This window comes from Apteryx rowi, unplaced genomic scaffold (genome assembly GCF_003343035.1).
Source record: "Apteryx rowi isolate R43461 unplaced genomic scaffold, aptRow1 scaffold_149, whole genome shotgun sequence".
Classification (NCBI taxonomy): domain Eukaryota; kingdom Metazoa; phylum Chordata; class Aves; order Apterygiformes; family Apterygidae; genus Apteryx; species Apteryx rowi.
In genome coordinates this window covers 1,826,166-1,851,058 of record NW_020447741.1, presented here as the reverse complement: position 1 = coordinate 1,851,058, position 24,893 = coordinate 1,826,166, and the positions used below count along the sequence as shown (strand labels likewise).

At 37.0% G+C, this 24,893-nt stretch overlaps 1 protein-coding gene across 5 annotated transcripts in view; it reads right to left on the bottom strand.

Moving 5' to 3' along the window:
• Positions 1–3,576: 3,576 nt before the first annotated feature.
• The window catches only part of TTC39C (tetratricopeptide repeat domain 39C), a 39,323-nt gene continuing 18,006 nt past the window's right edge, over positions 3,577–24,893 (bottom strand). For 4 of the 5 annotated variants that reach the window (XM_026058641.1, XM_026058640.1, XM_026058639.1 and 1 more), the window contains 10 exons: positions 23,622–23,976; positions 22,151–22,319; positions 17,772–17,865; positions 16,979–17,086; positions 16,352–16,461; positions 15,258–15,381; positions 12,722–12,819; positions 11,709–11,813; positions 8,500–8,538; positions 3,577–7,903 (listed from right to left, as the gene is read on the bottom strand). In XM_026058641.1, the coding sequence (XP_025914426.1) occupies positions 7,814–7,903; positions 8,500–8,538; positions 11,709–11,813; positions 12,722–12,819; positions 15,258–15,381; positions 16,352–16,461; positions 16,979–17,086; positions 17,772–17,865; positions 22,151–22,319; positions 23,622–23,976 (1,292 nt within the window). In that variant the 3' untranslated portion in view covers positions 3,577–7,813. Of the gene's footprint in view, positions 7,904–8,499; positions 8,539–11,708; positions 11,814–12,721; positions 12,820–15,257; positions 15,382–16,351; positions 16,462–16,978; positions 17,087–17,771; positions 17,866–22,150; positions 22,320–23,053; positions 23,116–23,621; positions 23,977–24,893 lie in introns of those variants that run through there. The other variant, XM_026058643.1, reaches the window with a different exon arrangement.

The following is a 24,893-nucleotide window of genomic DNA, read 5'->3' as shown; positions in this document are numbered from 1 at the left end:
CAAGAGGATCCTCCATAGCCACATCCCATGCGCACTTCCCTGGCTGCCTTCACCTGCTGGAGGCATCCCGACTTGAGCCGTCTTTTGCCAACTACCCTGGCACTATAACTCTCCCCTTCCCCTGTCTTTCCTAGTTTAAAGCCCTCCTTACCAGGCTGGCCAGCCTGTTGGCAAAGACACGCGTGCCCCACTTAGTGAGGTGGATCCCATCTCTCTCCAGCAGCTGTCGATCTTCARACAGGGTCCCATGGTCGCAGAAACCAAAACCCTGTTGCCAACACCAGCGGTGCAGCCAGTCATTAACTTGGAAAGTCCGTCTCCTCCTCCTCTCATCCATCCCCCTCACTGGCAGGATTGAGGAGAAGATGACCTGGGCTCCCAGGCCCTTGACCACCATCCCCAGAGCTCTGAAATCCTGCTTGATGGTCTCCAGTTTGCCCTTGGTGTCATTAGCRCCCACCTGGAAGAGCAGCAGTGGGTAATAGTCTGACAAGTGGACAAGCCTTGGCAGTCTTTCTATGATGTCTCTCATGCGAGCCCCTGGCAGGCCACAAACCTCCCTAGACATGAGGTCAGGTCRGCAGATAGRTGCCTCCGTCCCCTGCAGCAGGGAGTCCCCCACAACAATCACCCGCCGCTTCTTCCRGGCGTTCCGGCAGGGCRCAGGGTCTGTTGTCCCAGGTACTTCCCTTGCAGCCATGCCCATCTCCTCCTCATCCTGGAGGGYGCTAAATCTGTTCTTCAGCTGCAAGTCTTCGGGAGGAGTAGGAGCCTTTCTCCTCCCACGAGCAGTGACCAGTTTCTAGCCTTCTTCTACGGTGTTATGATGTACCGTTTCACACGGMACAGAGCCCTCCGGCAACTCCACTGCTGCRGGGGGCTGGGACTCCCGAAGCTGYACAGTYTCCGAAAATACCCTGTCTATCTCTTGCTCCRCTTCCCGGATGCTGCGCAGCCTACTGACCTCCTCCYGTAACTCCCTTACCTGACGACACAGCTCGTCAACAGCAGCGCACCTCCTGCAGGAGAGCTGGCTGCCAGCCCAGGCCTCCCGGAGAGGCCCCAAGCACTCCCTGCAGCCTGAGACCTGTAGAGCTGCATCTACTGTCAGAGGGTCTGTCTGGGTCGCAGCCTCTGACACAGCAACTCCAACAGCCACTGGGGAACATGCTCTGCGGCGTGTCACAACCATACYTGAGGAAGMGTACACYACAGGGAACAGAAACGAAGGTACCTTCGTGTGCCCTTCTGCGCGAATTGCTGCGCCAACTGCTGCGTCTGTTCGCATCCTGATCCTGAAGGCTTGATCCTGAAGGCTTGGGGCAGGCAATCACAGGAGATCCCTGTGGGTAAGATCTGTTGCACAAAACACATCCACACAACAGAATATTCTTCATGAAAGCTGGAAAACTACTAATTACCTTCATGCTGTTGCATTCTCGCTGGTCTGTATTTGTACAAAAACCTGAGAAGAATTCCTGTAGCACTGAAGATCTAAGACGCAACTGTCATGACTATTAAAACATCTAGGCCATCTACAACCTCTTCCTTTAATAAGATAAGTAACATTATATTCCTAACAGTTTATTTAAAGTTAAACAGAATATCACAGGACTGGAAAGTTAGTTCACTGGAGAGTATGTAAATGGTAAACTCACCAAGACATGTTTCTTCTCAGAAAGAATCCTAGAAAATTATTTTCTTGTTAAGAAAACCTCTCAAAATAGCTCTTCAGTCTCAGACGGTAACAATAGAAACCATGCTATAAAAAGAACAAAGTTAAATAAGAATATGCTATGACTTACAAAATTAGGAAGAATAACTTTTGTACAGAAGGATATGACATACTTTGAGAATATACACGAGGGTTAGAAAATGTATCATAGGAGAGCAAGCTCAAGTCTGGATTTCTGTCTGGGAGCATATTGAAGCAACAGGACTTAATAAATGCATTAAACATACCTGTATGCAATGATAGTCACGTGGTCACCTTGAAACCATCCAGGAATACAGACAGATCAGAAGATACCTTGTGAACTTGCCTCTTTTGAAAGCTTTCAAAATTCTAGGTCTGCAAAGTTCTATGCAGCAAAAGCTTCAAAAACTTCAACACAGATGTCATAAAAAACAGGAAAATTTATTAGAGCCTACTGAACATAAGCATAAACCTCCTTAAGGATTTTAAAAGGCTTCAGCCCCTCACATAGAAGCCTGTCTGTCTGAAATTCAAGTGCAGCATACAGTAAAGAGGAAAAAGATTGCCTAAATTTACTCACTACCCTGGAACTTGAATGCCATTTTTGGAAGCCACCTAGAGGAAACTGTCAGACCACTATGACAATTGTATCAGTTGGTCTACTAAAAACATATCACCACTTCGTCCCCAAACTGAGGAGGCTGTCGGCCTTAGAGCAGTTTGCCTCAGAAGATAAGCACCTTGTCCTACCTCCTTTGCCCCATCTGCAGAAATAGCAGCTTCCAGACAATGCTGAAACCTTACAAGATAGCGATCCCTTAACAGAATTTCAGCAAATCAGCCATGCAATTCTGCCCCCAAAAAGGATCAGTTTTCGTTATACTAAGCAGATGCACAATAGTAATCAAATGGATTTAATGTGACAAACTCTTCACTAAAGAGAATTTTTAAGAGGTAAATGAATCACACTGGTTAGCTCGAGCCAAAGGGGTAAGAGAACAGGCTGAAGCATCACCTATTTCTTCCTCCCAGTAACTTTAATTGAATCCTAAGTAGGAGTTTTTCCGCTTTCTGGCTTTTCCTACCAAGGCTGCAAAACACTGTTTTTACTTAAGGTGCCCCTGTACATGTCTCTGTTTTCCCCCTAGTTCCCATCTTTGCGATAAGTGATGCCTGTGGGGACAAGTATATATCCCAGGAGTGCAATTATCTTTTCTTCAATACAACAAACATATTGCTCTTAATGAAACACTAGCAGGTGTTTGCTGTTTAAATGGTTTACATAACCAAGTCTGACAATCTCTCTCTCTCTTGAACGTTCAACTCAAAGGAGCTCTTCCTTTAACCTCTTCATCTGGAAGTTTTTCTGGACATATAGGTAAGCACAGCCTGCCAAACAACTGGAAAACACCAAGGACAGTTCAGTTCTGCAGAGCTATGTAGATCACTTGATAAAATGGTACAATGGAACATCATCTTGAATGAAGCCACATCACAAGATAAATAGCATTTTGGAAAAAGCAACAACTGAAAAAAACTAGGGGTAATAAGCCAACTGAACGTGAACTCGCAGTGTGATAGAGTGGCTAAAATAGGTTGTGCAAGTCTTGGGTAAATAAGCAAAGAGGCTCTGAGCAGAAGTATGAAGGCAATATGCAGTTGTAATGCCCCCTACACTGGTAAGCTATACTGAGGTATAGATTTTTTGGGGTCCAAGCTTAGATGAAAAAAAGATGGTGAAAAATAGAAACCATTCATTATCTAACTCTGGAAAGCCTGCCTCATGCCAACCTTCTTTAATGTCTTGTTTATATTGTTTGTGCGAAAGAACATTAAGAGGTGACCTGAACATTCTTTATAATGGCTACGCAGAGACATGACAAGGAACAGAGCATTTAATATAGCAGAAAACAAAAACAAAAAAAGACCCCAAGAAGATGCAGTGTCTGAAAACCAAAGCTAGACAGCTCCAGGTTTAGAACAGAAGAGGGACTGGATCCTTTCAGGTGTAGGTCTCCAACACAGAATGACCTTCTTCACTCCGTCTGCTGGTACATGGTCACCTCTGCAAGCACTCTGGAGACGTATGCAATGCCAGCAACAAACTACAGAGGTGGAAGGGATGCTGAACAATGAGAGATTTAAGTATAATTCAATCAAGGGAGACAATCTCAAGTATACAAGTGTCTGAGAAAAATCACTTTTTGCCATCTACTAATAATAGCACCATTGCACAAGTTATAAAGTTCAGAGAGAATACAAATTTGCAATACAGTGACAAAATTTGGCCTTTTTTTCCAGTGCATCTTGTATACTGGCTAATTTCATACAAGAATTTGCTTTGGCATAAATTAAGAGTCTCATATACAGATAGGGATAATTCAGTGTAATGAGAGCAAATTCTTACGCTTTCTGAATCTCTGTAAAGACTATTTAAGCTTTACTGTATTTTTAATTGTTCTTTGGTCACAATGCACCCGAATCAGGACTTGCTTACTGGTAGAGAGAATTCCCATTTTATTTTGAATGGCTGACTTACAGAAAAGAACATTAAGAGATGTTGATACAGAAAAGTAGTTTTTGAAGCATTTTCTAGCTCACTCAAGGCATTAGAAAGCAACAGTATGGTATAAGCCTCTTCTCAAACTGCAATTAGCAGGGTAACAATTCCCCATCTGCCTTTTATTTTAGAACTTCAAATTTATGTAAAATGTTCTGTTGCACAATTACTTCAGGTTGAAGAATTAGGGGCAATATATCTGTACCTAACTCCTTATTGTTAAAGTTCAGAGGAGCTCCCTTACGTTCTAGAGAGCCTCTAGAGTGCCTGCTGATCTATGCGCAGGCGTGCTGGTCCGACATCACTGGCTGCCCAATGGCCTTAAAAGACAGCTAAACATAAATTTAATTCTTAACATTAGCTTTAATGATACTTTTTTGTGATCACTTAATTTTTTCATGCAAGTGATTGCTACCACTGTTAATAAGAATACCCTACAATCACGAGTGGAAAGAGAATTTGAGTGTCTTTTACAGACTGCCCTCTTTTCGCTCCATTGATAGGTTTTATTAACATCCTCACAACACCATGTATAGCTTTACCAATATAACACTTTCCCCCATTCAAATTTCAAACAGTTACAGAGCAATTTTTAAACAATGATCAATTGTTGAAAAAAGGATCAGATTGTTGTAAATTGAAAAAAAATTCAATATAAGATTTGGGGAATTTTATTTAAGAATAAAGCATAACTAGAATATGAAACAAGCATCCAAAGTCAGCGATAGGAGAAACTAAAGTGCTTGCTTTCAAGTAAATCAGAAACATTTTAAAAGGTGTATGAATACAGAGAGCAYATTTTTTGTTTTTCTTTTTTTAAAATGAGAAACAAGAAAATTTGATGTCTTAAGAACATATGTTAAATCTTGTTCATTCTACAGTTGATCTCAACATGACACATGTAACTCACTTTCTAAACCAGGAGACTATAATTATGCTGGAAGAACAAAGGCTGAGGTAATTGCTGACTAGAAAACTTTGTTACAGAGTCACTTGACACCCCAGAAGTTTTCCCTATCCTTAGGATCGTCTTGTTCAGGAGGCCACCAATTAAAGGCAAATTTGAGGAACAAGGGAACAAAACTCATGTCCACATTTCTTTTAATTTTACTCAGAAATATAAAAGTGCAAGTTCTGTAAATTAACAACATTTACAGTACATCACAATAAATATGCCACATTGTGACATCTAAAAATTCTAGTTATTTATCTGAAATGAGTCATATTGAGATAAAAACTTCATCAACATCAACAAAAATACCTGACCCAGTAAAGATAGTCTTAATATATTAAACTAGCAAGATGCATATTCCATTATTGCTATTAGACCATGCCTCCGAGCTCCAAAGTATAAAAAAAAAATCCATTTACACAAAATACAGTCGAAATTTTTCTCATCACAGGCACAATCTAACATAAAAAATAACTTTAACATTTACGAATTAGGAGACTCTCCTATGAGGGGAAAAGATACAGAAACAGATAGTTCCATTTCAGCGATGATTCTCTAAACCCACAGAAAAGCTGCAACTTGCACAGAGTTAAACTGTTGTATGAATACATAGTGTCTTTCCATACCATTGCAGGCCTGGTGAGAACAGGCCATTTAGTAAGTTTACTACAGCTTGCTAACTACCTCCAAGTATGTAGACCCTAGACATCCCAACACAAATTGCATGCAGGTGCTGTGTGTCCTGAACAGCCTAGTCTCACATTACATTTAAGCAGTGTATTTAAAAAATTTTGTCAGTACCTGTTCCTAGCTATTTACCCAGACTGGACTATGTCTCTGATCGCAAAATATAAAAATTAGACAGGACAAAATAAGCTTTCACGTCCATTTCTAAAATTATGATCAGGATTCTAAGTAGTCACTATATATATACAGTATATTGTTCCCTATTCAGTACTTCATTTGGATGGGCCACTTCAAATAAGATTGAACACTCATTTGTGACTCAGCATTACTGATAAAGTTGAATGAGAAATCAGCTTACTATCTGTAACATACCTAGATTATAGATTTTTATTTATTTATTTATTTTTAAGAGTTAATTGCTCCCCTCCTTCACAGACTGCAGAAGAAGCGTTTAACCGCTCTAGGAATGCCTTTCATAGCAGGAATTGTGTATTTCTAGAAGGAAATAAAAGTGTGTCAACCTTTTCCATTGGCCTACCACATAGGATACAACTTTCCTCCTCCATATCAGTCTTGCTTTAGATGCAACCTCAAAAGCAAATCAATGAAGGTTAGGTGCGGGCAAGGTCTAAAACTTTGGCAATATATTCTGCAAAAAGGTAAGAAAAGAAAAACAGTTTAAGCTAAGGAACTGTTTAAGGCAACCTGACCAAAGTAAAGATAAGGCTTTTCAATAACTATTTCCAAGGAAATCCAGTTTTCTTAGCTTTGCAAAGTAACATAATTCAACTAACTTTCTGGCCAGATTTCCATTCATAAGTTTCTTTAAAAAAATATTTACTTTCCTAGAAAATAATATTAACTGAATATACAAGGTAAGGAGATGCCTGTTACAGACAAAAGTAAACAAAACTACACAAGCACACGTATGGCCAAGTATTAAACTTAATATGGTCATGATAAAGATTTAAGCTGTCCGAGGTATTTCAGTATCTTAACACTACGGGTTTGGAATACCTTTTAGAGACTTAAGATATTGTACTGTTGGTATGACTATCAAAATAGGGTTTTGGTTTTTTAATACCTTTAAAAGTCACTGCCATGAAGATTCAGCAGCCTGAATCGAAAGCAAGTTCAATTATAATATCTGGCCTATGTAATTTAATGCACTATTCAGAATATTAAGAGCAGAAATAAGAACTGCTCACACAGTAACTGCGTGTCAAACAAAATAAGTATTTGGCTGGAACGTACCAGAAGCAGAGATCCTAAATATTGACATAATTTATATCACAAACATGAGTTGGGTGGGGAGGGGAGGATGAAGAATTGGAAGGAAAGTGAGGTCTGAAATTCACACATCATTGTGAAGTTGCTGAAATAACCTCCTAAAATTTCATAATATCTACTTTTTGTAGCTGAACAGTTTTCCTTCTCTTGTGCCCACCATATTGGCTAATTCTCAAAGAAAAAGTGTTCTGCCCATTTCCAGTGTCAACATTTACACCACTGACTTATATCATATTATTCTAATCAAAACAGAAGACTGTTCCCCTTAGCATATTTTAGATGTATTTTAAAAGTAAAAAAAACAATACCTGCCAATATTGTTGAAGTAAATCACGTGTGCTTATTTAGACTCACCTGCAGAGTTACAAGTAATTGTGTTTGGCTTTGTTTAAACAAAATAGTAACTGAAGAGTTAAAAACACAAGGTCACTTAACCCTCATCCTGGTTGATTTATTTTTAATTAAAATTGTGATATTTTACTAAGCCATAACAACTCTGAACACACTAGCAAAGTGTCTCTGGCACAAATGGTTTTCAGAAGAAAAGCTGGTCTTCCCAACAGCTTAATCCTCTGCTTTATCTTAAAGTGCAGAAACTGTGGGAAAGGATAACAAGACTTCCTGTCCATCACTGTGGAACAACTTCCCTTAGAGAAGCTAAGGCTGCATGTATGCGGACATGCAATCTGTTCTCAAAATCATAGCCAGTAAATTCTTCCTGAAATACAAAAAAAGCATACAACTATTAGCCTCCTTCATCTTAGGATGTGAGGACAATTTTACTAGTGAAGTCATGAATCTACAAAACAGACAGAAGAGAAGTGAACTGGAGAATGCATATTGCTATTAACATCCCTATATTACCCAAAGCAACAGAATTTTTAGAAAATTTTTTTGCTCTCTTCACTAACTAGGGATTTCTCTATTTCCAACACGCTGTTCAGATCCCATTTAGCTGAACAATATTTGGAAAGTTATGCAAGTCCAAAAGCTCTAGAAAATTCCAGCCTGCCCAAGGCAAGGACCAGTGGTAACACACATGAAGTGGAGAACTGTAGTTTGCAGCCAAGTTTTAGTTTTGAAAGACTTGGCAAGGTTCTAACAGCTCAGCAGAGGTTTACTAGTATGGGCTCAGTACTATGCCTCACCTACAAAAATGCATGCACACCACTATCACTGACTCCCACCTCAATACACAATCAGTAATGTTATAGACTACGTATGACAGACACCAACACTATTAAAACCAGAGTTAAACACCTCTGAAATGTCTTTCTCTCCCAAAGATATAGTTGGAAGCATCTTAGCTTTTACCTTAGCTTGGAGAAGTAAGGTTTTGCCTCTTGGCACAGTCTACAAAGAGAGAAACACTGCATTAAAAACACATCACAAATGTTACAGAAATTTCTTAAGTATATGACCTGGTCAGTCTGAAGTAGCACCTCTATCTTGAAAACAAGGTATTAAGTACACTAAAATCTCTCACATTAGAAGGCTAGAAATACTAATGAAATGAGGTTCATTACATATTGCTGAGACTTCTACAGAAAAGGAGAAATTATAGCTTGACATGGAAGTTGCTAGTGACAAAAGCGAGCTACAACAATGCACAGAAATACAAACAAGGTTACAAGTAAATGACTAATTGATCAAAAGAGTGAGTTCTGTTTCTTAACTGGAGTTTAAGGACATTTACAAAACTTGCAAAACAAGAGCTATTTTTAAGCATTAAAAGTTGTTTCAGAAGTCTCAGTTTCAAACTCTTAAGTTATATATATTTGCAGATTAATATTTATCACTGAAAAGCTCACATTTTATTTCTTATTAAATAGTACCTTTTTTTAATTTTAAATCTTATAAATAGTTTCTTCAACTACCTGATAAAAGACATAGAAAAAAAATGAAGTTTTCTTATTCAGTTATATCCGAGTATGAATTTATGTATTTGCATTAGTTACATTACATTCACAGTGTATAAAACATCTACAAAAAAAAGTCTGTATCAGGTAAACTTATTCTTGACATAACCATATTAAAATCTTAAAGAAATTCATGAGAACAAAGTTAAAAATAAAAGATATCAGTCGATATGTTAGATCAAACATATAATTATGTGTCACTTTAAAATATTGTAAATTTAATACAAGTGTGCTTTTTATGCTAACATGCATATTTGCATCTGTATCTTTTGCTCAGTGTCTTTAATATGCTCAGCCACTTTGGTAAATGTGATTTATAAACTCCTATATCCTTCTCTTTTTAATCACTGTACAGCTCTCAAAAATGACTTGCATGATATCTCAGCTAGTAAACTGGATCATCCACAAAAAAAGGAAAAGAAAACACACGCACAATGCCACACCATCCACATGCCTCTAAACCTAGCTCTTGTTCTCCTCACGCCACCACACTTTATTCAAGTCAAGCAGCTTCTACTTCCTCAGTGCCCAAGTGCCACGAGAGGGAGCGTTTCCTCCTTTTAGTTCACATACGAAGTGCTACCACAGTTTCTGAATAGCAGCTACAATCAACGGCTTCTTCACTATTCCCCTGAATACACAACATGAAGTGTGTTACTGTGTGGCAAGGGAGAGAGAAGAACCRTTCCCAAATTATGAGAATCTTCAGATTTCACTACCAACCTCCACTCTTGTATTTAGCGGCAGTCCCAACTACTGTAAACAGAATAGTTTTCAGAGACACTTAACATAACATAATCAAATTCAAACATGAACATTATCAAAAAAAGCAGCAGGAGCATCACTGGCCTCAGACCCTCCTACCAGGTTTCAAGGCCTTGCTCTAAGTCACACAGCATCAAGGCTTTCAAAAAAGAACCATTTTTTTTTTAAAAGCATTTTCTCTAGCTTTGTCCCGTGTCATGATAGCAATTTCTATTGAAATAGTTTCCTTCCCATTTAAAGGGAAAGGTTCAGCTCAGACAAGATTAAAAACAACTGAAGACAGAATCTTAAGAACAGGAGATCCTGTCTGCCCAACTACTTTATCAACTACATACAGTGGTGCACAGGTTTAAAAAAAAAAAAAAGAAAGAAAAAAAGTCATTACTCTGTAACCACTTCCCCAAACTCACAATGTGATTCAGGAAGCACTATGTAAAACAGCATGAACTCCAAGTAGCAGCCTTACATATTTGAGAAGGGAAATGGTGAAAAGAATAGCAAAAAGCTGCCATAGTTCAAGCTAGTTTGAGTTCCCCAAAAGGCAGAGTAGGGGCAAAGTTCATAACAACCAAACATATGCATCAACCAAGCCATTTGGACAGCCTAAAAGTCAGATGGTTATTTTCCCTCATCATCCTGAGCAACAAAAACTCTCTATACATCACAGAGAAAGTCAAAATGCAAAGCACATGCAACTTTGGGGGAATTTGGATGATTGAATCACTTTCCTTAAATATCYGCTGCAAAGAAACAGTACAATGGCATGCCTGCCCTCAGTAGAGCTAGGATCCCAAGATCCTCTGAGGCTGGATATTAGCAAGATACTTGCCCCAGGAGTGGGTATAAATATTCCCAAAGGAAAAAGATTTTTGACAAATACCATATTGTTCCAACTGTAAGTCTGATCCTGAAAACACGGAGCTATTTTAGGAAATCATCAACTTCTACATGGAGAAGAAAAGTTAACGACACGTAATCTTTGAACGTGAACGGTATCCAACAGGAAATTCAAGCGTGCAAGAAGAGGATGCTAGACATTCACCACACTCAATACTACCCACAGGCGACAACTCCCTACCTACTCAAGGCGTTCTTACCATGCCTCTGCTGCCCGTTAACAGCAGGAACACATGGGGCAAGTGAAGGGGGGTGCGGGGGGCCTGGATCTTGGAGGGGTAAGGGAAGTATTTCCATACCCCAGCATTTATACTCACTGTTTCTACAAGGGACATTAGAAAAACTGCATATCATGGCATGATCAGAGTTGCACTACATAATGAAAGAAAAGTGAAATATTTATGGTACTTTTTGGGGAAAAAAATACTGAATAATAATCAAAACGACACGGTGCTACGCTCATTAAAATTCTTGTTTTGATGCTTGCTGTCCATAAGCAACTGAACAATATAAAGTAGAGAAAGTCTGGAAACATTAWATTTATCTTACTGCTAGAGAAAGATACCACTAATGCTCAGGAACGTAACAACTGAAGATGCCCAGAAGAGTGTCAGCAGGCTACAATTTGTAGGAAGAAGGAAGAAAAGAAGAAAAAAGATGACAACAACAACAAAGCAAGACATTTCAGTGTTACTAAGAGATACATTAAACTCAGTGTTCTCATAGAAGCTCTTGACACTGAAGAATAAGATGCTGCTACCTTAAATGCATTTCTTGGTTTACTGAAAGCAAAAAAGTAGAGTTTATCTTTAGAGCAGCTGTAAAACACATTTTTAAAGTTTAACAAACACTATCACCTATAAACAATGTTTTATTGTTTGTAAAGTGACATAGGAAATCCCCATCCCAACTTTAAGAGTTTAAAATTCATTACAGTATTACCTCTGGATTGTCTAACAGAAGACAGCCAAGTTCATAGCAAGCATATGGCTGAATGTATAAGTTGTTTTGACGGCACAGTTCATCTTTAGCAGCTCGCTGAAAAAACTGTAAAAAAAAAAAAATTACAGTAACTCATTAAAATGGACTGTTTGATCACTTAAAAATCCAGAAGCATCTTTCAACATCAAGCACTACAAATTAGCCCAAAGCTAAAATGTGAATACATTAAGTTTCCAATGATAGAGAATCTTTAAGCAATGACCCAGAGGTTCTCACTAACAATACCATATCAAGGCAAAATTAGATTGTTTGGATTTTTACCAAGCAACATACTGATTGTTTCAAGAGTTTTTTAAACTTTAGATTGATGTTAGAGTTCCTTGCTATATCTAACATTTTTTTCAGAGATGAAGTAACCTGGATTATTTAAAATACATTTGAGAAAACCAGATAAAAAGATTTTAAATCAGCATTAACTCCCTTCTTGTCTATGTGAATTCCATTAAAAAAAAAAAAAAAAAAAAAAAAAAAAAAAAAAAAACACCTTGCGCCTACAGATCAAAGTCTGGAGTAGTGGCAAAATTATTCTTTGATATATGCTAATAATCAAACCTCTCAGTGTCTTACTAGCTCTGGAGCAGGAGCAGCCAACCTATGCCTGCAAAAGGCAAATCTCCAAATTATTTTTAAAAAGATCAGTTTTCCTTCTTGGGCAACAAAATCTAGCAGAGCTCAAGAAYTTCTCCATTTTCCTTCCCAGCTTCCCCATAACTCTTACAAGCCACTTTAGCTGYGGTGTTTGTTCAACATCAGCCATTTATTTTTACAACACAGAAAATCTAATGAAGCTATGCTAACTTGGAAGATTTGAAGAGCACATGACATGTTGGAATTTGCACAACAGAATGATTAATAGCACTGAAAACTAATGGTTTACTTAACACTTTTAACAATATTTACAGAATAGCTCATAAAATAGGATTCATGGTGAAAATTATCATTTAGCAACTTACCTGAACAGCATCTTGAAAATTTCCCAAGCATTTGTGTATGGCACCAAGAAGCAAATTCCTCAAACCGATAGCAGATGAATCATCAACATCTTGACAAGCTTAATGAAAAGATTCCAAAAAACAAGATGGATTGAAATTCCTCCTTAGACAAGAAGTACGGTCTATGATGACTTTTAGTCTGATGACTAAAATTTAATTGGAAAGAAGAGATCCTATGAAAGTTAGTGACATTATACACAACAAAATAATTTGGTTTCTTTTAAATACAATGCATTTTGTAGGAATCCCATCAAGCAAGCTGCCACTCATGAGAAGAATTCCTAAGCAGGAATGAATGGGCCCCCTGAAGTCAAAGGCAGTTGGTGTGTCCTTCTCACAAGAAGAGAAGACATTACCAGTCTTTGAAAAATCCAACAGAGGGTAAAGGTAAGAAACAATCACTTCTCTTGGGTGTTATAGGTGACTGGGCTGTCCCAGATAGTGGAAGAAAAATAAACAGTCTAAATTATAAGGTGTCCAGTACAAAAACCCCACAAGTAATTTAGGCATAAAGCTGATTTGTTCTGAACTGAAGCCAAACGACAGATACAAAAATCTGCATTGGAGCTAAAACCCCAGACTAGGCTATTTTGACATCACACTTCCCAATTCTGACAAGAGGACAGGGCTTATTTGCCAGACCTTAGATGGTCCACAATCTAGGACAGACTGTGCCTCAGCTGAGTGGTGCTCCGTGTTTGGAAAGAGCTCAATCACGATGCACGTAACAACCAGCTCCTGCTGAATCAGGCTCCGGCTTGGTCATGGTTTTTGGCTCCAGCTCACAACAGCTCTGTTGGATCAAGGCTGGTTCCATGAGGAGCCATTTGCACTTGTCTGCACCATCTTTCCAGAGAGACCCCAGTCTGCATCGTTTCTCATCCCTTCAAAAGGAGCTGAACTGCTACGCCTGGGAGCAGTACAGCTGCTTCAACTTCACGCTCTGCCTCATCTAATAAATCCTGCCAGATTCAAACAGGTTCTACATTCACGACAGGGTTAATCCACAACCCAAATAAACCACCTATGAATAACTGAAAGTTGGCTGCATTAAGTATTTGGATGTTACATAATGCTGTCAACTCTTTCACTTTTATTACAAGTCTCAAGTTACTTGRCATTTTACTTAAAGACATTAATTCCTGCAAATCAAAGCTTTATTTTTCAATTATCTTCTAGTCCAGAGGAAAAGTTTAAAAAAAAAAACCCTCAGCAAAGTATATCCCAATTGTTCAAGAARAGAGGAAGTAAATAAAAAAAAAAATCTGCTATAATCTCATCATTCTTGAGATACGTCTTATGAGCTGCAATAATATTCTCAYTGTGCAGAAAATCTTCAACCTAGTATCACTGATGTAGACGCTTCCGTCCGAGTGTAACGCCTTACAGGAGATACACTTCTGAATTTTAATCATCAATATTGTTAACTATTTCCCATTAAGATGTGCACCACCAGCTGGAAGCTTGTAAGAAAGATCTACACTGTTTCTGAGTGTGTGGGATAGAAGTACATACTCTTTGCTACCCCTAAAAGCTGATTGTTCTGAAGCCAAGAGAGAGACATACAAAATGCATCCTGAAATCTATTTATAATCAAAGTAAATCTAATTTTAAAGCCTTCACCACTATCTTTCAGGACTAGAAAACCAGGGATCTGAATGTAACCCACTGCCATCACACAAGTTAAACGAACAAATTGCCTTTAATTAAAAAAAACAAAAACCCACAGTTAGTCTTGATGCCAGACTTCAAGACAAGGCACTTTTCTAGCTTAACAGCATGTACGATCCCCAGAATTTCATAACAACAYGAGTAATGAAGTATTTCAGTGGCAGATATATTTTTTGGTTTACTTTCTAAAGCAGCAGGGAATAAGTCGAAACTGTGTTTGCAGACTGCAAACAAGACTCTTCCCTGGAGAYAGGGGTAGTAAAAACCTTGTGATAAACATACTGCAACCATAAACTTCATTTGACAGATATCATCCAAAGATTCTGGAGATTGAGAAAGAGGCAGGTCCCAACTATCCCTTTCACCATTAAGACAGTCAAAGCAACCAAGATCAAAAAAACCTCACCATATCATAAATGACCTTGAAAGCTAAGGGTTTTTTTAAAAGAAAAATGACATACATAAATCAATTATTAGTTTTATTGTTATTTTGTAGCTAGGTTTAAATGAGTCAAGTTTCTTTAGTGACTCTGAATAATGGCTACCACATAGTGTTTTATTTTAAACATGGCCATATGCAACAAGTAGTTAAAAAAGCAAACAAAAAAAGACCCCCACACCTTCTCCCAAAAACGGTAAAATAAAGCTTTAAGCCAAATCTTACTAGAWTAAGTTTTCCTATTGCTACTCAACCTGTTTTATGCATGCATATAGGTTTAAGTTTTCATGCTACTACAATCAACTGGTCTGCACAACAGAAGGAAAACATTATAAATCTCACCAAAAAAAMCACAACAGCAACAAAGATCAATGAACCATATCATACCTTGGCTCATATGTTGTAGGTTGGAGAGGGAACAGTTTGGAAGGGCTTTCCATAAGTATAATACTTCAATGGATGCCAAGACACAGAGCTCTTTGGTTGGCATTTGTTTTCTAAATCTATCTGCCTGCAAAGTAGGGAAGAAGAGAGAAGGGGGAAGATCTGTCATCTTTTACAAAGAACATAATACTCACAAACAGTATATCACGAATAGTGATTCCAACATTTTCAGGAAAGCATCCAAAAATTTTTATAAAAATAAAGTCAGTAGTAATTTAGCTTAAAGRTTTCAGGACTAAAAAGCAAAATCTTTCAATTAATTCAAATGTTTACATATTGATCAAAATTAAAGCTTCTTGGTATGCAGACTGGATTTGTTTTATTCTATTTCACAATCTCAAACACATATGGGCCGGATACTAACACAGCAACATCTGCAAGATCAGCAGTAGCTATTTCCTAGACAACTCCTAGCTTTCAAAAATATTAAGGCTTTGAAAAACAAGACAAGATAAAAGTAAGTAATAAATGCAAAGCTAGAAGGAAAATTACTGAAACAACTGCAGTATCATGTACTTTTATCTGTAAGAACTACTGAGGTTAAGTTGAAAAGTGAACAGCTATTCACATACTCAGTGGTGCCCAGCGACAGGACACAAGGCAACGGGCACAAACTGAAGCACAGGAAGTTCCCTCTGAACATGAGGAAAAACTTTTTCACTGTGAGGGTGACAGAGCACTGGMACAGGTTGCCCAGAGAGGTTGTGGAGTCTCCTTCTCTGGAGATATTCAAAACCCGCCTGGACGCGATCCTCTGCAACATGCTGTAGGTGACCCTGCTTGAGCAGGGGGGTTGGACTAGATGATCTCCAGAGGTCCCTTCCCACCTCAACCATTCTGTGATTCTGTGATATTCTTTGCTGGCTCCTTAAAATACATGGCACTATTGTTTTTCTACCTGAATCCTTCCCACTAATTCTACAGAAGCAATATAGCAGAAAACAGTTTGCTCAAAAATAAATGCTGCTGGAGAATACAACACAATTACCAAGTGTAATTACTGTACTGAAACAATTCAGCTTATGCTAAAATCAAACCTTTTTCACTGAAAATTGTTCAATCTGATTGTTTTTTCTTTTGAAAAGCTTCTGCACTTCCTTGAAGACATTCTGAGCACCACTGACATCACCAGTGGCTCCTTGACACACTATAATAACACAGAAAAAAATATATATGTTAACAGTGCTGGGACATAAACAGGAAAAATGAAGGCTAGCTTTCATACTACAGGGGAAAAACAGTGACTTTGGAAAAGAGCTGGACTGGGACTTGGCAAACATGCAAATCCCAGCTCTCTCAGGTGTCCTCTGTGAGCATTAGCAAGTCCCTCAATATTTTATTTCATATCCATTAAAGAAACTAATATCACCCAATGTCTAGGGATTTGTTTACAGTATGTTAAATTAGTTTGGCAATAGGTCATATAACAACCATAGCAATGGAGACCCAGAGGGAAAGGGTACACATGCGTGCATGTGTTATATAAATTAATAAAATTATGCAAGTAACTTCTGCTTCCTTCTTATGCAGCTGGGGGTCAGTGCGGGAAGCACCATGGGAAGCACTATGTGCACTAGTAACTTCCCCAAAATAAAACAAACAGTGTCAAAACGTGATACACATAACTGTATTTATCACTTATCCAACTCATTGAAATTACTAACCTGCTGTTAAATAAGCATAATAGCATTGGGACCACCTGGATTCATTTTTAAGCCTTTCAAAAGATTCAAATGCATCTTTGAAATTCATCTCTATCATGCTGCACCAGCCTAAAAATGAGACCAATTTAACTTATGAGAGAGAAAGCACAGGAATTCAAGTCTGGTGTAAACACTACTGAAACATAAAATTTGTCACGAGAGCTGGAGCTAGTTTAACAATTATACCAACAGCTTGAAAAGTTAAAAACAATAAAAACAAAACCAATCACACATACATTGAAAGTCTGGCTTAAATTTACTGGAAAATGCTTAATTATAGATGCCACACAAGACAATAAATGCATTTCAGATCAACAACAAGTTGATGCAGACACTTAAGACTCCTTTTACAAAGTATTTTGTAGCATGCTGAAATTTACAACAGAGCTCCTACGTTCTCCCCTTTTCTCCTACCTGTGACAAGATTCCTTCACTAGAGACATTTAAAGACTAATTCATCACTCATTTTAAATAACCTTGTATAGAGGAATAGTTTGCCCTCGATTCCACAGTCTTCTCTATGATTTTGCATCAACTTGTATTTGTGGAAAATCGTTTAAAGATTATGAAACTGTGAAATGCTACCCTCTCCCAAACAAGAAGACAGGATTATTAAAGTAATTCAACCAATTAAGACAACAGCCAGTATTCCAAAACTTCTTTTAAATCCTAATTAAAATAAGCTAGCTTGTTTATTAGTTATTAGCCAAAACTTAAAAGTGAAATATTTACAGCATAAAGATATCCAATTTACCTATTTCATACAAGCAGACATGTTGAATCTCCCTTTGGTCTGTTGCAAGTTCCAGAGCAGTATGAAATGAGGTCAAGGCACTATTGATTTGACACTAACAAAGGTGAAAGGAGACAAAAAATAAAAAAGGTCAGATTTCTTAAATTCAAATTTTCCAACAGATTTTAAGAAAACATTGATTTCTGTTAATAGATATTAAAAAATTATTATATAGGAAGAAAATAATTTCAGTGTCATACAGATGACGGCCTCTAGCTTAATTAGACGGAAGAGGCACATCCTATTGAGAGAAAAGCCTCAGAATTCAGCTCAGATTCTAGATTGCTTTAAGTGAACTAAAAAACACCAYACAGGTAACAGTTTGAAGGGGAAGGGATAATGTTCATTTACATATCCAGCTCCACACTGCAACTCCTTTGGCCAGCTTCCCTCTTCCTAGCTCTCCAGATCTGATCACTTTTGGAGAGAAGTATGGGCAAATTATGACAAAGCCTTTATTTGCAACAACAAACACACATCTTAAGAGTTCCTACAGTGAATGCATTTTTCCATATTAATGATATGATAAGAAGCATAATACAATAAAGAATCAGATTATAAGAAACAAGGGAAGTAAGAATCATTAATACCAAAAAATTCAGATTTATATTTAAACAAATCCTTACAAGAATGCAAAGCACCTGCTTGCAAGGTACTAAGAATCAATTCCACAGCATGCAGAAGTAAAAACCAAAYCATAAAATATGCAACTTACACAGTAAAAGTCAAATAAGAGAAATACAGAACACTATAGAGGGGCAAAAAAGGAGGGGGGGAGAAGATACCAAGGAGTTTTATAATGCAATAATAATAACCAATAACTTCTAATCAATTCAGCTCTCAACCTTAAAAATCAGTGGGTGTATTCCTTCTATTTGTTATTATGTCCAAAAGTCACTGGTTTTGTGTGGTAGGTTTTTGAACAATCTCATTTCTACTCGTATTAGTCATTCCACCACTTAAAAGTCAGAATAGTCTTAATATCTGTTAATAATTTTATTTTTCTACACAATCAATACAATTAACCATTAAAGGTACCCTATTTTGAAGTATTTCACCTCTTTACACATCTCTCAGCAACCAACTTAAACAAAAATTAGTACAGAATTGATAAATATTGCAACACATGTACAGAGGTAGAAAGGGATATGAGATAGAAACATTCTGATAAAAATCATCAGTTATCAATGGCTAGAAATAGGCTGATCAGTTCTGTAACAAGCAGAATGATTGTTCTTTTGGCCAAATATTACCCCCTATACTTGGCTAACTGAACAGACAGCAACTAATCTTCATTTCTAGTTTTCACAGACAATACAAGATCTTATAAGACCTCTCTGTAACCATCTGCAGCTTGAGGCCTTTATGATGATGGAAATCAACATTTAGTTAATTTATATATATATATATATATATCTCAAAATGGCCTACAGTTCCATTTATAGTGTTTCTATATTCATTCTTGCAAACAGTTAATTTACTTATGCAAACAAATAAAATTTTTAAACCAGTCACTGCCAGCTAAGCAACTAAGTGAAAGAAACCCACAAACAAGCAAAGCTGCCATCTATGCAAGCACAAATTTATTCTAAAATTCCTGCAAAAACCTACAGCTTGTATCCTTAAGGCCACATACAAAAAAGCTCTTCCTAAGTCTGGCAGAGAGCTCTAGAGTGATTTTGTTTGATTTCCTTCTCTGTCTCATCAGGGACCACTATTTAAGCTGTTAAAGAACTATCTCACAATAAATCATACATGTTGCATCAAGACAGTGCAACTGCCAAAGGTAGTGCATAGCTATAATAATATAAACACTGTACATTTAGAAAAGAAAGTGATGATCAGACTAAGGTGCTTACTGGCACAACAGAAGAATATAACTCACCTGTCTTTCTGTGCAGTGTATTTGCCCTCAAAGTTACCAGGGAGCCTGAGCAATGTACAGCTTATTTACTTTTGTAGCAGCACCTTCTATCCACTATTCATTAATAAAAATACTGCTGCTGCATCACTTCCCAGAAAATAAATTTTATGAGCCCAATTTTACAGAAAAAAGTTTAACATAGGCTTAGAACTTGATCTTTGCGCTAAGAAGTTTCGAAATTCAGTAAAATTACATTTGGAATGCTTCCGAGAAAAATGAAAAAAAGTTCAAATATTTATTCCTCTGAATATGCTCTACCTTTTAAACAACTGAAAAAATAAACATGTTAAAATATAAGTCACTTTTGTGTAGGATATGTTGTTCTACACAATGAGCAACGGCAATTGCATCATTTTTCTACAATGCAGTATACCAAATCCTGGGCAGCATGTGAAATACTGAACACCTAATAATATGCAATGCCATTAGCGGAATATTCTATCTTCTATAAACCATATCTGTAACCTCCTATGTCTCTCAAGTGCTTTGAGATCTTCATAAATTTTCCTTAATCATCAGGCACAGTAAATGTTTTAGAGTCATTCCTTGATAATTAAAGTTTCAAACATCTCCAGGAACTGTGACAATATCCTGGAATATGAATTTCTACTTAGTGCTAATCCTTAAAATAAATGTATTACTAACTATATAAGGGTTCAGAGAATAAAGTGAAGAAATTATAAATGCCCAAGAATCACCAAATACAATATTATGTTTTTTTTTTTTTTTTTAAACTCTCCAGTTTGCAAATTTACCTTTATAATTCCCTCAACTGCCAGCACTCATGCCTCTCTCTGACCATATACAAAGGCAAAGAAAATTAATCCATAAAACATACAGGATAAAGAACTACATAAAGAGGATTATTAAATCTGAAATCAAGAAGTGTAAGATTATGGTTCTTACATTAGCAACAGAAGGAAAAAAACAAAACAAAACAAAACACCACCAACTAAGTAACTATAAAGCTTCCTGAGCCAAGATGGGTTTCCCCACAGAGCTGTTCTGAAATCCAAGGACAGTCTCTTATTCTCAGCCAGCACTATAAATTTGTGAAGCTTTTAGAGCCATGCTCAGAATTAAGGGGAAACCCAACAAACAGTATGTAAAGTTAGAGGGGGACAGTTTACACTGGAGGACACTACGCGAAAATCAAGGCTTTCAGAGCTCTTTATTTCATAGTTTTATTTTTATACTGGTATTTTCAACTACACTTGCATTCATTATGTATAGCTATTCCTAAAGAACCTGAATTTTTCCATGAGAATTTCTGTAATGTTCAACTAAATGGAACAGATGTATGACTGAGCAAAAGGCTTTAAAATATTCCCACTGAGTAAAGACCAACATTTCCCAGATAGTGACAGTTTGCTTGTGGCAGTGTAATTCCCTAGATGCATCGTTGCATCAACACGCTGCAACAAAGACTGTTCATACTGGAACCTTAAAGTACTTCCAATAAATAAATAAATAAAATCACAAAAAAATGCCAGCAAAACCTGATCTGCCACAGAAGATAATTTGGAAAGCCTGCCCTGCTGTTTTGTTACTGTTGCTATCTCCACCAAAATATCAGGTTGTTTTCACGAGAATTGGCTGCAAACCCAACCATGGAATGAGTGTCACTATCAAGATACAGATTAGCGCTTGTAATTATGATATTGAGGTGAAGAGCTGGAACAAACTGTTTTTGTGATTCTGTTTKTTGTTGTTGTTGTTAATGTAAATGCTCTAGAAATATTCTGATCTGACAAAAGCAGCAGCTAGAAGTTGAGTTTGAAGCACTCATCACCATCTCAGATTATCACAGATTCTCAGACAAAAAAAAAAAAAAAATCAGTAAGAAAATCCACAAAGCTGCTGCAATTACTGAAGAATACCACACTGCAACAGTACTCAAGAAGAGTTTCAGGGAACACATTCTGCTTGGGTCAGAGCTCGCTACAGCAACAGAAAACATCCTGTTTGACCTCTTAAAGGCAAAAGCAATTACTTGAGGAAATTACTGAAGATCATTAACTGTATGGACAATGCATAAAATGAAAAGGGGTAGATAAATGCTATGTACTCAGCCGATTGAATATTCAGATTTTAGCGTGACAAGCAAAACTGAAATAGCTATTTATACCACAAGAAATTCATAAGTGACCAAAAGCACTTCCTTTTAGCATAGAGCTGCAAATATATCAAGTGGCAGAAAAAGAATTTCATAGTGTTATTAATTCAGATACAAGTAATGGTAGAGATGATTTGGCACATGAATTTGAAACTAGGAAGAAGTTAATCCTTTCTTCTTACTTACATTTCCATATATCTATATCCTTAATCACAATTTGCAAAGTTTGTTCACATCAGCAAAACATAAAATACCAAGAAAAAAAAAAAAATCAGTCAGAAGGATGAAAACATGCAGTACCTCTAATCGCTGTATCCTCCCCTTGAAGAACATGAACAGAGAAGAATTTGGATAAGCAGATTCTTTTTTTGCAAGAATCTCTTTTGCCTCTTTCAATCCTGCCTTGTTATCACTGCCATCAAGAGCAAAGAAGGGACGAACAACTGTGTGGTACCACAACAAAGCTAATCTACAAGAAACAGAAGAATAAAGATTACAGCTCATAAATAGAAGTTTAACAAGTCTACGCTCTAGACAGGCAAATTTTAAAATGGCCCTGCAGAACAAAGCAGTGTACCTGTCTTTTCTTTCACAAGTTGCCTTTAAACAAACATATTATTGTAATACATCAACGTATTCCTAAACTGCACCTGAGCATACAATTCAAYGCACATTACCCAAAGGTAAAGTTCAATCAAGTTCACAGTATCAAAGCACCATATAAATTGAGTCTTTAAAAGTCTACAGGATTAAAAAAGAAAAAAAGAAAAACCTGCAGGAAAATTTTAAAAATGAATTGTTCATTTAAAAAAAAAAATATCAACACACAAAGTCCATGTAAAACAGAAATACATCTGATGTTCAGAATGGCAGACATCTACATGACCTACATCACTCCTGCAAACAAGGGCAGAGCATAAAGATGTCCAAGGCCATCTGAAGCAGCGAACACCCCAAAATAATGGCATTCCTCTTCTCCAGAAGGGGAAAAGAAGGAAATCAACAGGAACATTTAATCTCAAGCCTGTTTAACCAATCAGAAATCTGATTCTTCTCTTCATAGAGAGGAGATCTTAGCTCTGCAGACAATGTTTCAGAAGTGGCACTGGACAGAATTTACTGTAGATCTATAATAAAAGTATTAATTTGTGGAGAATAGAATAAACAGCCTTCATAAATTGGTTTAAATTAAGTCTGGCTTACCCTTCACTCAATAAAAGGACCAGAATGCAGTATGAAGGCTTGGGAAAAAGAGTACACAAAGAACGCTCCTCTAAAAAGATCAAAAAGACTGTGTAAGGGAACACTCCATTATTCTTAGATACTAAAATTAAAAATAAACTGGAAAAGATCATTGGATGATAATAAGGATAAATGACTAAGTGACGTCAATGGCTCCCATGACATTCTCCTCTATGAAAGGGTATACTATTTAATAACTCATAGGTAAATTTATTAAGCCCTCATGGGGTGCTTTTATTTACTCTGCTGGCATATAAATTACTAGACATTACAATAGCAGGTACTAAAGAATACAGCACAATTCTCACATGAACCCAAAAGATATCTGAATAGCTAGTTATAGTAAGATCTTATACACTACCAAATGATGAATTTAATAAACCATGGCATGTTAAACAATTAATTACAAGTTTATTTTACCTGCTGTTGTTTTCTTTAAAGCAACATGACTTTTTTGGTTTTGACTTTTTCCATTCACTTACTTTCAGTACTAAGTTATCTACCAAAGCATTTCAATATAGCTACTCACGTAGCTAAAGGGGCCTTCATGTCCTTACTTTCACTTGCATACATCAGTGAAGAAAGCCCCTGTAGGCGGTCTCCAGGAAAACCCAGCAGGTTGATGATTTTGAGCAGGTTTGGGGGCACCATGGATATGCAAAGATGAAAAAGTCCATATCCAAAGCTAACAGCACCTTTCAGTCTGTTTAGCGAATCCTCCGTTACACCTTCTGCAGCAATATGATTATCATTTGCAGCATCAGAAGTCAAGGATTCCTGAGTTGTTTTCTTCTGATATAATTCCTGAAGCGTATTAATGTCCATATAGCACTTATTGTAAATTTTCCAGGCTTTTCGGAGGATCCACCCACCTTTTATGTATGCTACAGATCAAGAAAAAAACATGTCAAGGACATGTTTCAAAAGTGTAACACAGTATTTCACAAATCCTAGAATGCTCTCTCATTTGCATTAAATTAACTGATTACATGAAGGATTTTGTAACAATAGCTACTTCTGTCATATTGGGCATTACCAGCTTACGTGTTTTTCAACCACAGACTTTAAGAAAGTATGCAACACAAAGGTATTTCCCTTCTGCTACGTGGCAATACGATTGTCATAAAGGAACAGAGAAACCAAAACAACTTAAAGCTGAATTCCACTCCACTATAGAGTGAGGATGAAATGACTGCCTGGCAAACAGAGAGAAGCAAAAAGAAATTTTACTTTTAAGCCCAAATGTTGGTAAAAGAACGTCGATGGGAAAAATTACCTAAAAAAACAACAACAACAAAAAAAAACCCTTTCCTTTGGGGTAGACAGTAAGATCTTCCACAGTTAGTATGAGTTAAAAAAAAAAAAAAAAAGATATTGGATACAGTGTTTCACAATTAAAAAAAAAAAACAGGCAGAAGAAAAATAAATGAATGCATAAATTTCAGATTTTTAACATGTTCAGGTGCTTAACTGCCTCAATTTCAAATGCCAGCTGGGTAACTAAGTTTCCTTAAAAATCTGAGTTTGAGCATTTTCAGTTGGTTTAAGCAAGATCTATGTTTACAGAAGAGATGTATAAAAGTACATTAAAGATGGCAGGAGTGTAAAAAAAGAAAAAAAAAAGCATGGACAGCTTCATCTTCTGATGTCAATTTGCCTATTTATGCAGTAGCCATCTTGGTTATAGCACCTCTTTGGACAAGGATGAAAATGGTAAACAGAAAATAAATGCAGAATATAATTGCACAAATTAATTGTAAAAAGCAGACAACAGCATTTTGCGCTATAGCCTTGAGAGTTA